Here is a 16,332-nt window from a genome sequence, read left to right on the forward strand (position 1 = left end):
ACGATCTCGCGAAAGCAGTTATGTGAAATTGTAGTTGGAGTAATCCTTTTCCGAATGATAACAATGGTGTGTTTTACCGTTACATCTTGGCAGCTAGATAATTAAAAAAATAAACAATTGCTTTCGTTTTTCCAGGAATCAGCAGTAATCAGTATAGTAATAATATCACAGATAAAAAATGACAGATACGTCATCAAAAAAAAAAGGGCCCCTGGCAATAAATCAAAATTCTATTTAAATACAAACCTAAGTTAGGTTTTAAGGTTTAGAAATCGACTTCCTAAATCTTTTTTTGTTAATAACTTTCGGAGAGACAAAAGGTTAAAGTTATACAGTTTTGCCCTTGACGGGATAAAAAATAGAATGTTGCAAAAACTATTGGGCCCACAGCGCCCATCATTCGTACATTTTTGAATAACAATAAAACACAACTTTTAGGCATATTGATAAAATTCCAACAAATAACAACCAAGTTATGGATAATTGAAAAATGCTGTTTTCCACGTATTTTTATGTTTTTTTGCAATAACTTTTAAACAATTTATCCGATTTTAATCTATCGGCAGTTTTTTTATTGCGCATATTTCGTCTCTTGAACACTTTTCTCTAAAATCAATAGTTTTTCCAATATATTGGAAAAATTGATTTTTGACCCAAATTTTTTTAAAAAAATTGACCCCGAGAACTGACCATAAAAGTGTTGTTTACAAGTCCGGTCCTGTCCGTTCCATTTCCTGCCACAACGGCGATATCCCGTAGTGTCCTGATGCCCTCCAGGTGGTCCCTCATTAGCTGGGAATCGCTTGCAGAAATCTCGCCAGGCTTAGATAGAGTGCTCTGGACAGATATCATTTATCATCTTGATGTGATCTGCACAGCCACAAATCGCGTATTGAACCACCACATACTTGTCATTATTAATAAGGCTATCACTCCTCGATTTATCGATATAAAATGCCATTTATTACGTGCACACGTCTGGCGGAGGCGCCGGTTGCCTGCCCGTGAAAGGCGACGTTCGCATAAAGCGAAATTGTGACGTTACCAAAAATTTACTAGAGCACACTTTAACATTTTTAAATAAAAACTTTTGTAACAAAAGCCGGGACGCGTAGTAATTTATTTGTTAGTTCTCGGAACGGATGGGCCAAAAGTTGAATATTTCAGTCAACACTAATTTTATCAAAAAGTTAAGAGCTTTCAAGTAGGTTTAGGGACACCACAAGGCCGTCCTTCGGAGAAGGCCCCATGAAATTTAGCAATGTTTTTTTGAACAAGTTCACTTAGACTGTCGGGGCCATGTGTTGAGCATCTGGTATAAAGAGAAAAATCGATATTTCAAATAACGCGCTAAGTGCATGAAGTTGTTAGAAAAATAATAATAGATCAAATAGCTGTTTTTTAGGCGGATTTTCCAAGCTATAAGAATAGACTGAATGAGATTGACTAATCCGTCCCGTATTACTACACGGAGTCACTAGAGGAAGGCTAGGGTTACTTGTTAAGTCCAGTTAGTCACAGAATTATTTATATAAATGTAAATTCAGTCCATTAGATAACTATTAACATGGCATACTTATGCCAAAGCGTGTCGAAGCGAGGTGTCGAATTCAGGAGAGATCTCCGAAAAACAGGCAGTTTTTCCTTGGGTTCCACATTGAACAGTCTACTTAGTTTTAGAGTCTCGGGCTAGTTTAATAATGGATAGTCATTCCAAATTTTTATATGGATCGCGCATTGCCTGAATCTCGGTACGCTGGCTGTCGCGTGTCAGTAAATTAATTAATAATGTTTTTCGAGCCCGTTGTGTCATTATTTTGTTTGTTTGTTTTGTTTTTATTGTTATTTCTAATTTTTAAAATCCAACGAATACGCCAGCGCGAAATTTCTTTGAAAGTCGAGCGATACGGATGAGCCGGCGCGACAATCAGCGACCCATTTGTATGTATGAAACGAAGTTGGCGCAATTACCCCTTGCACCTTCCATACAATCGGCGTGGCCATCTTGATGTGGCACGTGTTCGTGATATGTACACTCCAATTAGCCTACCTGAAAGCCCGTTTTAAAGGAGCTTTCGCGTTAAATCAGAGGCTGAAATGAATTTCGTTCAACTACAACTACCGCCAGCTTTAATTCCAATCAGATTTTATGGAGGAAGGATGTAGAGGCAATTTGAAAGACAGCGGTCACGTAATTAGGTTTTTAATCAAGCAAATTATTCCGTTGTTCCCGTTTCTGTTTGGCATGTGGACGTGACGCTGGCCAGCGCGTCTCTGAGCTGTGTCGTTGACTTAAGGTTGGCGTTTTATACAGTATGTCCGCGGTTAGGGTCAATAAGAGGAAACATTTTTTTATTTTACATTTTAGGAAAAAAAGGCACACTTGATACAAAGTTTTGCTTGAATTTAAAATGAGGTTGCCATGGTGGAACTTAACATTTTATGTACAGGGTGTCCAGAAAATAAAAAAATCTAAAAATGTCGCGAGAGTACACTTATATTTTTAATTTCTGAAAAGTGTCATTAGGAAAAGTTGTTCCAAATTAAATGATACTACATAATTCCAATTTGTGGAAAAATAGGCCTACTTTGATTATTTACAAATATTTACGTCAGCCGATATATCCGATAATTAATAATTTTTAGGGATTTTCAACGAAGTACAGTGACACAAGTGAAGAATAAAATGTCATTTTATTCACAACCTTCTATTTGAAATAAAAAAGTTTTTCCTCTTATTCACCCTTACCACGGACACACTGTGGACAAGAAATCGCACTTTTAGTAAGACAATGAGAACAAAATGTAAATTATGAAAATGTTGAAGTACAAGGATTCCTTTAATTTTTCGCAGTGAAAGAACACGGAAATCATTTACTATTCCCGTTCGAGAATTTTGAAAAATACTGAATGATTAATTAAATAGATTAGCCTTATGAGAAGTAGGAAATGTTAAATTTGTAATGTGTAGTCAATTTAACTCGGCTTCGTTTGAAAAACTCTGAATACGTGGTCTCCTCTTAGCTCGCTCCTACATGTAAAGTGTTTACAGCGGTGGCCATGGTTACCATCGCACAGCAGTGCCGGGCAAGGTGGGAGTAGTGTATATTTACTATGCACTCTGGGTTCTGTTTAGCCCGACCGTAACTAAGTAGTAGCTATTCAGGTTTTTTTTCTTATTAAACGTAATTTGTTGAGGTGTGGTGTAAAATTTTGTTACTTATGTTTCAATACGTTTAGATTTGACTGCGTAAACATTTCGGCGCAGGTATATCAAACTGTCTCACATTTTCCCAAATCAGTATAGTTATACTGTCCACATACTCCAGTAAACCTACTCCGGCTTACTTGTACAGCCCAACTTGGCAAACTATCAAAGTGTGTGTACTGAGCATTAGTTACACTTTCAACAACATCCTTTGACATGGTCTGTTGATAAAAATTTTAAATATGTTAATCCTTCTATTATAATTTAGAATTAATTAAATGAAAACATATAAGGAAAACTAAATATTTGTTTTGCTAGATAAAGTACGTTCTATTTTTTGAAATATATAGAAGTCTCTTTTTTTTTTCATTTAATGTATGTAAAACTTTTAAAGAGAGATAATGTATTTTACTAGTTCAATATTTGTTCTGACTTTATATACTATTTTAAATTTCCGCGAATGTCTGGGTCAAAGTGATGAAAATCCAGTTGTAACTATTGAAAGTGGACAAATCAGGGGTAAAAAGGCCTACAGTGTGGACGAAAATGCGGAATATTACGCATTTCAAGGGATTCCTTACGCTGAACCACCCCTAGGAAATTTGCGATTTAGTGTAAGAATTATTTTTAATATTTTAGTTAAGTGCTACTTTACTAAGTGCAGAGAGAAAGATAAATATAAGTAAGCTTTGTTGCAATAGATTGAATTATATCAAAAAATGTAACGTGATTCTTTGAACTAATTTTTACAAAAGTTAAAATTAGAAAAAAATAACTTTGTTATTATTTGTATCCCATCATTTACTTATCATTATTATTCGCATTGTCTCACAAGAATTTCATACTGATTTTTTTATCGACGAATTTTTTAAATATAACTATAAGTTTAAATGTAATGTTTTGTGTATTTTATAAGTGATAACAATGGGGGAAATAAAAGAATTACTGTTGACGCTCGAACGGAATTCGTGAAAAGTTTTTTATTCTCTTACACGAGGAACACATAATTTTGCTATATTTATGTTGCATGTGCATGTTGAAAGTATCAATATAGAGATAATAAAATATTTAAAAGCTAATTTATGTGAATTTCGTTACTTATTTGACTTTTTAGATGTACATATTTTAATGTTACAGGCCCAGTCAAGGCACTAAATTTAATACAACTAACTTCAATATAACTATTTTAGTCCAATTGAATGGGCCTTTAAATCGCAATTAGTGACAGTAATTCTTTCCTTAACTCCCGGCTAGGCGTGAAAGAAGATAAAATAAAGTGGTTTTTCAAAATAATCCAAAAGGGGTAAGAGAAAAAAAAGTTTCTTATAAAAGTTGTAGAGCATAAAATTCTACATAAAATTGGTCTTGACTTTTTCTTGTACTATTAAAATTAACATAGTTAGGGTGGCTATAAGTTAAGGGTTGGTTTCAGAAATTTAAAAAATCGAGTAGAAAAATTAATGAATTTTATATATATATTTTTTTCAATCTATTCTAAAAAATGTAAACTATCTTTTCAGAGAAATAGATTTTTTAATTTTTATTAAATAAATTATAACAATTAATTAACTACAGTCGCTAACAATCATTACAATTTTGATATAAGGTAAATTAGAGTTTAAAATGTTACTAAGAATGTACGCGTTGTTTATGAGACATCAATCAATAAGTTTTAACATAAGCCTACTTTGAGAAAAGTCACTTATTTTATACACCATAATATTGTAAGAGATTAATTAAAAGCTTTTTTTCTCGAAAACCGTCCATATTAGGAAGTTCTAGCAAGAGTACATTATTTTTTGAAAATAAGATTACATATTAGAAATTGGAGCCGAATGGTAAAAAACCTAATTTAAAAAAAAATGGAACTTAAAATGTAATAGGAATGTAGCACAACTAACGCCCTCTATGAAATATCCAAAAAAAAATTAGACCAGCGTATTTGGCATCCTTAAAAACCCCGAAATACCAAATTTCATAAAAATATTTCGCATCGTTTGGAAATTTCGTAAAAAAATCTACTTAAAAAATTTTATTTTGTCACTCTGTATCTCGAAAACAAGAGGAGATAGACATACAGTTCATAAGACAAAAAATTCTTATTTTTTTGTCGTATTATCACCCCCTGTATTTACGGGAGGTCTTTCTGAAACAGCCTGTACATATGTATTTCTCTGAAAAAAAAAGTTACCTACATTTTTTAGGGTAGATAGAAAAAAATTATAAAATTCATTAATTTTTTCTGCTTTCTATGACCTTTTTAAATTTCTAAAATCATTCCTTAACAACACATTGGCGTAGAAACTTTAAATATTTCTTTATAAGTATTAAGGAGCAAAATTCTACGGCACTGAATTTTCTGAAGTAGGAATATTGTCTGGGGATTTGATAGCTTTTGTATGTCTACATTCCTGGTATCGAAATCACTGTTTGATTTGGTTCTTTTTAAGAAATCAATTTTTGATATGTTCGACTTGTCTTAATATTTATAAAGTACAATAAAGTACATGCAATCATGTTCCAAAATTTACTTTAGGCCCCAGTGAAAGTTTCAAACTGGACGGATATACTTAATACGACGAATGACAGGAGCAGCTGTGTACAAGGTAGCTATCCAGTTGAAGGACAGGAGGATTGTTTGTTTATTAATGTCTACACTCCTAGCGTAAGTACAAACTTGCGAATATTTTAATATAAAGCCTGGGATTATTTTTGTAATGTATATCGTTAAATTTGTGGAGAAATGGAACAAATTTATTTGGTATCTTCTTTTTTTTTATAATTAGTTAAATGGGACAAGCCGAAGCGTTATGGTTTGGATATATGGGGGCACTTTTATAAATGGCAATTCAACATACGAAAACACTGGCCCAGACTATCTGTTAGATCAAGGTGTTGTTTTTGTGTCATTCAACTACCGAACTGGAATTTTTGGATTCCTTAGTACCGAAGACACGATAATTCCGGGCAACTGGGGTTTGAAAGATCAGGTGCTAGCCCTTGAATGGGTTCAGAATAATATTCAAAACTTCGGGGGAAATTCCAGTGACGTTACTATTTTCGGGGAGAGTGCTGGTGCAGCTAGTATTTCTTATCTGCTTCTGAGTAATAGGACAACTGGTGAGATTTTTCTCAAACTTCCTGGTGTCTATTAATGATTAAAATACTCGTATGTAGGTTTCTGGTGTGGTGATTAAATTTTGGTTTACACTAAAACATGCCTTCCAATAGACAATTCATTTGCACAAACTTTAAGAGAAAGAAAGCATTCCATTATTAGGAATTTAAAAACAACCAAATAAACAAATTTAACTTCAAACCTTGTATTTTGGAAAAAAGATATTTTTGAACACATTTTAAGACCAACATTTCCATAAAATAAATCGAAGGTTATCGTTATGACTTTTTTTATTCTCAAAGGTCTTTACAACAAGGCAATACTGCAAAGTGGTTCATCTCTATGTCTTTGGTCACTAAACAGAAGAGCCAAAAGGATAGCGTTCCAAATTGGATCATCTCTGGGTATTGCGACAGATAATTCTTCTGTCCTGTTAGAAGGACTGAGAGAAGTTGATTATGAAACATTGCAAAGCAGCGCTACAATAGAATCAACACTGGTAAGAAAATAATTCTTACTGAGAAAATTGATAATTTGCTTCAAGTACTTTGACAGCTTTAAAAAAACTACTGGAAAAAATCTGTGATTGGTTTATGATGTGCAATGTTTATTTTCTAGATTACATTAGAGAATCCCCTTGAAGGACTTTTCTTCAGCCCAGTAATTGAACCAGAACATGACGGTGCCATCGTGGTGGGTATGAGTGACGAGCTACTGCAACAGGGGGCGTTCAATAAAGTACCAGTTCTTCTAGGGTTAAATTCAAACGAAGCAGCTGCAGTAGGCGTCATACCTGGTAACATATTTCTTATCACAGCAAATATTGATTGTTAAATTGTAACCAAAAAGCGGGTACTTTCAACACATCAATATGATGCAGAGCCTCTTAAGGCAACTGATACAATTGTTTATAATTTTTAGATATTTTGCGTTTGTATTTGCTAATATATGACGTAGAAGTGGAAAACTTGGCACCTTATGATCTTACCAATTCCTCCTCAAGCAGGTTATTAGCAGCAGTTCGTGTTAAGGTTCACTATTTTGGACTTGAGTCGGTTTCTTCGGGTTCCGTTGGTATCATCGAGGTTATTTACTGCCTTATTAGTATTATTTTTTGTATATTAACGGTTTTTGAATTACAGTTCATCAGTGATGACCAATTCAACAGACCTATAAGGCGAATGGTGCAGAGCTTGGCGCAGTATGTGACCGTCTTTTTCTACCAGTTTTCTTATGAAGGAAGTTTATTTGGTGTCACCAACAGGAACTTTACAGGTATATTTGCTTATTTCTTTGTTTTCCTTTCTACTGTTTATTAATAACCTGCTACCAGATTTTAAGCTTATATATCCGGTTGTCTTGGTTTGACTATTTTTAGGAGTTGGACACGCAGAGGACCTAGGGTATATATTTCGATTAGGTTATGTTGACAATAGCAACATTACGGAAACCGACAAACTGGTAAGGTCGAGGATGGTGAAACTGTGGACTAATTTCGCCAAATATGGGTAAGAAAATAATACTACTATTATTACAAGTACTACTAAGTTACTATTTGTTACATAATAGACTGTTTTTTGATGTTTGTGCAAATATGTCAGCTTAGTTTACATTTTTTCCCTTATTTTAGAAATCCAACCCCTACTGCAGAAACACTTTTGGAAAACATTACCTGGGAAGCTGTTGGTACAGATCCCTTAGATTTAGATTATTTAAACATAAATACCACCCTTACTCTACAGCAGAACCCGTTCGAAGAATCCATGGAATTTTACGATTTTATTTATGAAACATATGGAGAAGCACCTCATGATACTTATTAAGTGCCTATCTAATTCAAAAATTAAAATAAAAGAATTGAAATGCTAATTAAAAGATTTTTGTTGTTTATGTGAAGAATCTGTTGGTGGCTTTATCCCATATATTGCAGGTTTCGTCGACAACGAACCACTAGATATCGGTTGCGATGTCTCGAAACCCATAACTTTTGAGATATTCTTTAATAAACCTCGGATCAAAGTCGACATTGTTTCTTTCAATTTTTCTCATCTTCGATGGGATATTACAGCTCTACTCTGTATAAAATAGCATAGCATCGCTGATTTATAAATACGAGTTAATAAAAATAATTTAAATTTGGAAGAAGACGTTTTACTGACAACATAAGCGGTATCGCATAATACTGTTGTCTCCGCAATGCTCGAGGAAAAATAACAAGAAACAGTAAACTTACTTTTATAAGTTTAAGGGCCCTCAGGGATGTTATTATTGACGTTTTCATCTCTACACTACCTTTCGCCGAATTTTAAAATCCTCCGAAAGCTGAGTGAGGCTTAAATAACTTCATACTCGGTTAAATAGCTGGATAGGATATTTTACACTATAATAATTTACTTTAGGTGATGCCTTGTTACATTTTATAGTTTTAAAGTATGAATAGCTGGTTGCTCTGTCTAGAATAATATTTTTTTATTTTACTACGTTATTTTTAAACTCATTTTAAACTTTTTATATCAACTTTAGGTCTCTGTTAAATTACTTATATAAATAACTTGGAGCAATAAGTTAACTTTTTATTAAAATTGATTTTTCTACAGTTCTACAATTCATAATGTCAGAGGTACCTTTGAGGGTAAGAATCTATTAAGTTCCATAAATATTAAAGACCGTGTCAAAAGCCCCAGCTTTTTTTATATAATTTCCAGTGTAAAAAATTGCTTTTATAAGAACTTGTTCAATAAAGCTTGTCTTTATTGTATGGCCTTATTGCACACTTAATAGAATTGATATGTCTAGATATAATTTATACAAAAAACTTCAAATAACATAATCATTCAAAGGTTTCGAAGAACATTGATTTCATTTGATAACATTTTTTGGAAAAAATCTTTTGAATTTGTTTGAATTAACGTAATACTTTTAAAACAGAATAATAAAAAAAGATACTGATATTTTGACCCAACGGTAGATAGTTGTTTACGTTCTTGAGTCTTATTGCATTTATTAATAGAGTATGAATAAATTTTAAAATATAAAATGCGGACCATGTCGAATATATCCTGCCATGTGGACGAGTATATCGTCTTCGGCCATTGTAAGCGTTCGATTAATTTTTTCCCGACCGTTCCCTTCGTTATTAAATCCTTCCAGTTTCCCGTGAGATCAATAACGTCCAATGAGTTTCTAAATAATAGACTTTCTTCTAACTTGCCGTATATACGAAGTAGCCATATACGAGAACATATTAAAATTCTTTACTTAATAACACCGCGTTTAAGCTATAAATTTTAGACAAAAAAAAGGATTATTTTATCCCTCCATTAGATTTTAAGTTGTGTGATAAAAGTGTAAATAATAAGAAACAGTCTAGAATATTTATAATTGCACTTAGAATTGTTGTTAATTTATCAAAGGCGTAAAGTAGTATTATGGCTTAGGATGTGATTGCCAAAGTTTTTTAGATTAATTTTTTTTTAGAATAAGGTAAAAATAAAAAGTTGGCATATTTTTCTAAATAAAATAGTACTCCACTGCTTTACGGTAACGATCGTGATATTTTCGGATTCATATTTCAATTATCTACAACTTACTATTCTCTTATGTTTTTCGGAAAAAGCCTGATTTTCGAGTAAAACTCAAAAAACGACATAAATGCTTGTGCCCAATTTCAAATTGTTTCACTTGCTAGTTTTTAAATTATTGAAAAATAATTATTAAAAATATTCTTTTAAGGTTAACACCCCGTATCTTTTTAACTAAGGGTCCTAGATAAAAATTGTATGCGAAAGACTCCCCTTAAAATTCATCAAAGAATACGAGGCTGCATTTTTGATCACAGTTTGTAAATCACCCTGTATAACAAGTCATAGTAATGTTTTTCTACAGTACTTGTTTTTGAGAGTGGGGTAAATAATTCTTGTTTAAGATTACCTATTGTTTTTCATTCAAATCTGTTTTTACGAAGGTCATCTGTTTCATGCCATAAAATAGAAAGTCAGTAAATATTGACGGTTTTTGTTTAACTAACAAAGTATGAGTACCTAGGTGTTTTCCAAGAGTAAGACTGTAAACAAAAACTTTTATGGAAAGCCTTAAAAGCAAATGTTTTGAAAAATAGATTAATAAGGGACTTATTCATAATATTTAGATAGCTTTTCATAAAATATCAAAACTTTGTTTTATTTGATGTTGAATTTAGAGTTAAAAAAATAATTATAAGATGTTTCTTGGAATGTGTTTTGTATTAATTATATTTAGATTTATCATTTTTAGTTTTTATTTGTGATAAATATTTATTAACTGCAAGTTAGTACGCTTTGCAGGCGTGACTCAATGCTAGTTGAGGCATGTAAAATAGAGTAAAAAATGATTGAAATAACATTCGCATGACATCTTAAAAAATAAAGGAAGGGGGGTGAAAATTATTTCCTATGACAAAAAGTAATGGCGGTTTTCCACTAAACGGACAGTCGAGTTTATGTCCTGTTTGTGTTTTCTAGAACAAAACAAAAACAAAACTGAAACAAACCCAAAACTCTTGTTTCCATCAAGCGGGCTACATTTTGTTCGAGTTTTGTTTTTATTTTCAGTCCTTTTCCAGTGGTTGTCGCGAGGAAGTCAGAATACATTTTTCCAATAACCAGCCAACATGTTTAAAGAAGATTTTTTTTATTCTTAGTTATGGCTGGTTTATACTGAAGTCCTTGGAAAAAAGTGTGTCTACAGAGTGTCCCACCTCGAACTCCATCGATGGATATCTGGGAAATACCGCTCTAAGGATTTTTTTTTTGAAATTGTGATGGTGTGATACGGACCGTGGGGCCCACCACGCTAAAATATTTTCAAGGTCATCGTACTTCCAACAAAAATTTTGAAGAATGAGTAGTAGTACATTAAGTTGTACCTATCTTTCCATTTGATTTTTTTAAAATAAAGCAGTTTGTTACTTTTATAGAAGATAAAAATAATTTTATTGAATTTCTAGTAGCCATATTAATCATCAATTTTTTTTCCCGAAATCTATAGGACAAATAGTTTCCGAGGCACAGCCGACCGATGACTTGAACGGGACACACGGTATAATTAAAAAATTGATTCAAATTAGTCTGCATTTTCCAAATTGTCAAAATAAATCACCTACGGAGTATCCATCCGAACCACGTAAAAAAGTACGAGGTAATGTGGCAACAGACCCTTTCCTAATGAGCGAAACAAGCACGTGACATTCGGCCTGCTCCATTACACTTCAAGCGCCCTACCTACAATGGTATTCTCACATGAAAGTAATACATACTGGTTGGGATGTTACCGGTTGGCTGGGCCTGAAACAACTTTGTTTCGGCTCGTTTGGAATCACACTAATATCGCTGTGGATGGCCGGGATGGCGTATTTCATCTATAAAATCACATCAGTATATTATCGACCATAATATTCAGAGTGCATCTGCCGGGTCTACGTAGGTAAAACCGTTAGCGAAAGGCGACTGTGATCTGCCGAGCGTTGTTAAAGCGGCATCAGGGGTGCCCTGTTCCGATACACCAACCGGCTGGAAAATTATTGTCACCAAATATGCGATACGGCTCTCTCTACCTGATGGATCCGGCAGCGACTTGTGAAATTTTCTCCTTTTTATGTTCTGTTTATTATTACGGTACTATTTTTGATACATGCGGCGGTGTAATTATTGCTTCGTATCCACACCGACGCAACATTGTTAGCTAATTGCGTTCGCCTGTCCCAGCTTAACACCTACTTCATTATTCTAGTTTTACTAGATCAAGACAGAACATCCTTATGTCCGAACAAATTTCGGACGGTTGCGACGTCATCGGTTTAGACTTCTTGACTTTTCAAGAAACATGTCGCTCCCTTCTTCAGAAGAAATTCTGATCCTGGAAATTAATAAGTTACATTTGCTGTGTGGGATTTTTCATGATAGTCTAGTACATAATTTCTAGTTAAGGGCGCATATTGCTCTGGTCTTTGATTTTTAAGGCTGAGTTGTGTCCAAATTTCAGGTAGTTCTAACCTTTGATTTTGATTAGAGCTATCTCAATTCTTCTGCATTTCTATTGCATCCCTTGGACAAAATCTTCCTCAGCTCTAATCATAATTCTGGTGTTAGTTAGATCGATCACCCGTTCTGTATCTGGAATTTACTCTGCAATAATTGCTAATTTTTCTACGTTGTGATTTTTCAGTAACACTGGTGCCCCTTTAACCTTGTACTGACGTACTGATGTCCGGATATACTGCTTTGATGTGGTCCAGGAATCCTTCTGTGTCGTACCTATGAAGCCAGATATTAAGTCAACAAAGGGCCAATACTTCGTTGAAAACTTTATAGAAAACTCATAGTAAAAGACAAGCATGAATATTTAGTAGGCTTAGCAAAAGTGTGGACCAGATGGACCTTCTTCTCCGTCAGGAATGAATTTTATATGCTACTGAAGAAGCAGCATGGGTTCACCCTTGTCTCTAGTTGTCTCAATTGTTGACAGACTTGTTGACTCACAGTTGATGATAAAAATCTGCATGAAGTCCTTCGACAAGAAGGACCTGGAGTCAGCAACTATAATACTATCTAGGAATGCCTGAACCACATCGATCGAATATAACCGGACATCATCTTACCATAAAGATAGAGGAAAATAGTACTACGCCGCTCCCAACTCTATCCTTGTCAAGAAAAAACGTATAGGTATCTAAACTACCCAGCTCAGAAATACTTATTTACACCATAAAGGAGTCTATTGCCAGCCCTCGCTCCGCTCGGGCGCAAAATCGTCCTGGCTAATACAGGAGTTGATGTATTAGCAATATAGCGGTCGATAGCCGTACGGTTTAAGGTGTCAGTACTTAAATCGATGTGTGCTATCTGCCCGGGTTTCGAATCCCGCGGCCGGTAGACCGTAGATTAGCTATGCTTGTAGGGAGGATTGCCACCCTCTGTGCAGATATGGTTGGCTTGGGTCAATGTGAGAGATTGACACCGGTTGGCATTTGACCACCCCCCTAATTAATGAGGTTTTCCAGGTTTCCCTCATTCCTGTACTGAATGGTGGTTAGGGCTTACCAACATAAGTCGCTCCTGGGCGCAACTGCGGCCCTTAGTAAACATTAAAATAACACAGAATAAATAACACAGACAAATAAAAAATATCCTAATCTACTACATACGCTTGCAAACTATAGAAGCAAGTAGTTTCAAGGTACTTCCTCACAAAGTGTTTAAACCGGATGGTGTTCATATTTCTAAAATTAATATCTGGAAAACGACCAGTAAGAGTATTATACAACTTGAGATCAAGCTTATTGTTTGCTGTTAATTTAATTCTGGAACGAGCAGGAACCAAATTGTGTTCATGCCTTGTATTGTAAGTGTGATTAGATGAATGGGTGGGGAAATCTGAATGATTAGTATGAATACAAATTAAAGTTTGCAGTATATACAGACAAGGCAGGGGCAAAATCCTCAGCTTCTTAAATAGAGGCTGGCAATGGCTTCCAGGTGGTGCGCTGCTAAGAATGCAAATAGCCATCTTTTGTAAGCTGAAAACTCTGCCAACATTAGTTGAATTACCCCAGAAAACCACACCATAATTCAGATGGCTATGAATTAAAGAAAAATATACCGTCCGAAGCACATCAGATGAAAGAGATGATTTCAAACGACGCAAAACAAATATTTGGGATGAGATCTTTAGTCTCAAGCTGTCGATGTGTGACTTCCAGCCAAGATGAGTGTCGAGAGTCATTCCTAAAAATTTCACGGGTATTGAATCCGGTACCCGTTTGTCAGCGGTAAAATATATAGTCTGAGTTTTTGAATCATTTAATTTTAAATGATTAGCTCGAAACCAATCTCTGGACTGCTCCAGCCTATCTACACCCAGCGAGGAGTCACCCGTCGACAGAATGGTGGTATCATCAGCGAACAGAATACAGTGGATTTCTATTTATTTGTTCATTTATAACTCGAAATCGCTTTTTTCCCGAGGGAAGCAAGTTACCTCACTTACCTCCAGTAGCAACTTCCACTTCTAGGGTAAAATCCACTTACCTCCTTAAAAACAATATATTAATAGTCTATTTACTATAGTGTTATATAGTTATTCGAGCTTATGCCATCTGCTAGCCATAAGTGTTACTTGAAGAATAACCATGTACACAAATGGCCATCGGTGTCACTAGATCTCTGTCCATGTGACTTCCTTTTATATGCACTGCCGAGAAATGTGCACCAATTCATATTTTGTTTCATTGCGACTTTTAATGCATCTAATTTACGGTAAGCATGTAGAAATCGCGCAGAAACTCAAATACTAACTTAAATCTTAAACGAGGGAGTCTTTTCCCCAGAGACGCAATTCTATGGACGTCCCCTCGACGGAAGTTACGGACTGTGGGTTTTACTTTTCGTTAAAATTGTACATCCCAGCCGTGAAAGGCAGAATACGTGCCAAATCCGGATAAGAAACCTTTATGGAAAAATGAATTGGGATATGAGCCGCCCGAGGTGACCTATTGCTCTACTAATATAGCTTTAAGAATTTTCAAATGGAAGCTGCAAAATGTCGACAAAAAGTTTTATAGGAGCCGGATTGGTCAAGCATTTTACATCTCAATGTATACTTAAAAGAGCTTGTCCATTAAATTCGAGGTTTGACCAATCTCGTTGGATGAAGAATACGAATAAAAATATAACTCTAAAAATAGAAGACATGCTATAATATGTTGATTCATTTTGTTTATTCTTCCGAAAGAATAAGAATGAAAACAATATGTATTTAGAGTTTCCTTAATTAATAATCTAATAACAGTAAATTATGTGACGTCTAAATGGCATAAATAGGACACAGCTCATGCTAAGGCACGTGTATCTATTTTACTTCGAATGTGTAGGAAGCAATTATTGATACAAAACGCCGAATAATCATTTTAAAATATCTCTGCGTAGAGTCTCCAAATCCATTTCAATATACTATATAATTGGCAGAAACAATGCGTAGGCATTTACTATTTTTAAACAAATACTTCCGTATATTACAAGCTGGAAGATGATTGCAACTGCAGTTATTAAAAATAATTCAAATTTTACTTCAACACAATAATTAGTTTCGCTGTCCGTGCATGTTGTTACGAGTATGACTTGAAATGGAGACAAACCACGCTAAGACCAACCCCTGACGGCTTATTGAATCGTTTCAGCCGTTTGAGAAGGGTACTCGTTAACTGGACTAACAATGATGTATTAAATGTAAATTTAATTTCACTATTCGTGTTGTTCATGTCCATAATAGATAACAGTAGGTATATGTTACAAATTAATAAAATAAAATAAATAAATACAGTGCTTTAGGTTGTTATGCAAGTTTAGGTACAAAACGAGATCAGTTCGAGGAGCTAGCTGTGTTTGTTTCCGAAGGTAAGATCTTTGATAAGTCTTTCATCTGTTCCCACTACAGTACATAGACTATTAATACATTGTTTTTAAGGACGTAAGTGGATTTATTTGACCGCTCCATTTCAGTCACCGGAGGCTCAATATTATCTGACTCATCCATTAAAACAGCATTATGCCACGTACTACTAGAACCTGGTGTTGAAGTGTCATTGTAAAGAATCCTGTTGGTTATTTTATTTCTGTTACTTAAACTCCTGTATTAGCCAGTGACGTTGCCGATGTTCTTCGGAATGAATGGCCTGTATATGTTTCAGGATGTTCTAGTTTCAAAAACTGTGTAATTTTATTAGGAATTATAGAAAGGGTATCCTTGCCGACTGGTTGGTTTGTAACATCTACCTGCTTGATAGCTCATAAAAAAGCGTGAGATTTCAGTTTTTATTTCCAGTCTCATCTTGAATATTTCTTGAGAATTTCTAGGTAAGAAACAGAACCCAGACGAGAAGTAATTGTAAACGTACGTGACATACCATTTTTAGAACCAGGAATTGTAACTACAGTAATGTCATCGAAGTTTTTGAAATTGACGTTGTCCAAAG

At 34.5% G+C, this 16,332-nt stretch overlaps 1 protein-coding gene across 1 annotated transcript; it reads left to right on the forward strand.

Moving 5' to 3' along the window:
* The first annotated feature begins 3,642 nt into the window (after positions 1-3,642).
* On the forward strand, positions 3,643-7,645 carry LOC108906386 (venom carboxylesterase-6-like). The gene is made up of 7 exons (XM_023454166.1): positions 3,643-3,822; positions 5,745-5,873; positions 5,995-6,328; positions 6,629-6,825; positions 6,945-7,122; positions 7,248-7,411; positions 7,469-7,645. The coding sequence occupies exons 3-7, from the start codon at positions 6,019-6,021 to the stop codon at positions 7,643-7,645; spliced, it is 1,026 nt and encodes a 341-aa protein (XP_023309934.1). The 5' UTR covers positions 3,643-3,822; positions 5,745-5,873; positions 5,995-6,018.
* Positions 7,646-16,332: the final 8,687 nt, after the last annotated feature.

The sequence above is a fragment of the Anoplophora glabripennis genome, unplaced genomic scaffold, assembly GCF_000390285.2.
Source record: "Anoplophora glabripennis isolate ALB-LARVAE unplaced genomic scaffold, Agla_2.0 scaffold47, whole genome shotgun sequence".
Classification (NCBI taxonomy): domain Eukaryota; kingdom Metazoa; phylum Arthropoda; class Insecta; order Coleoptera; family Cerambycidae; genus Anoplophora; species Anoplophora glabripennis.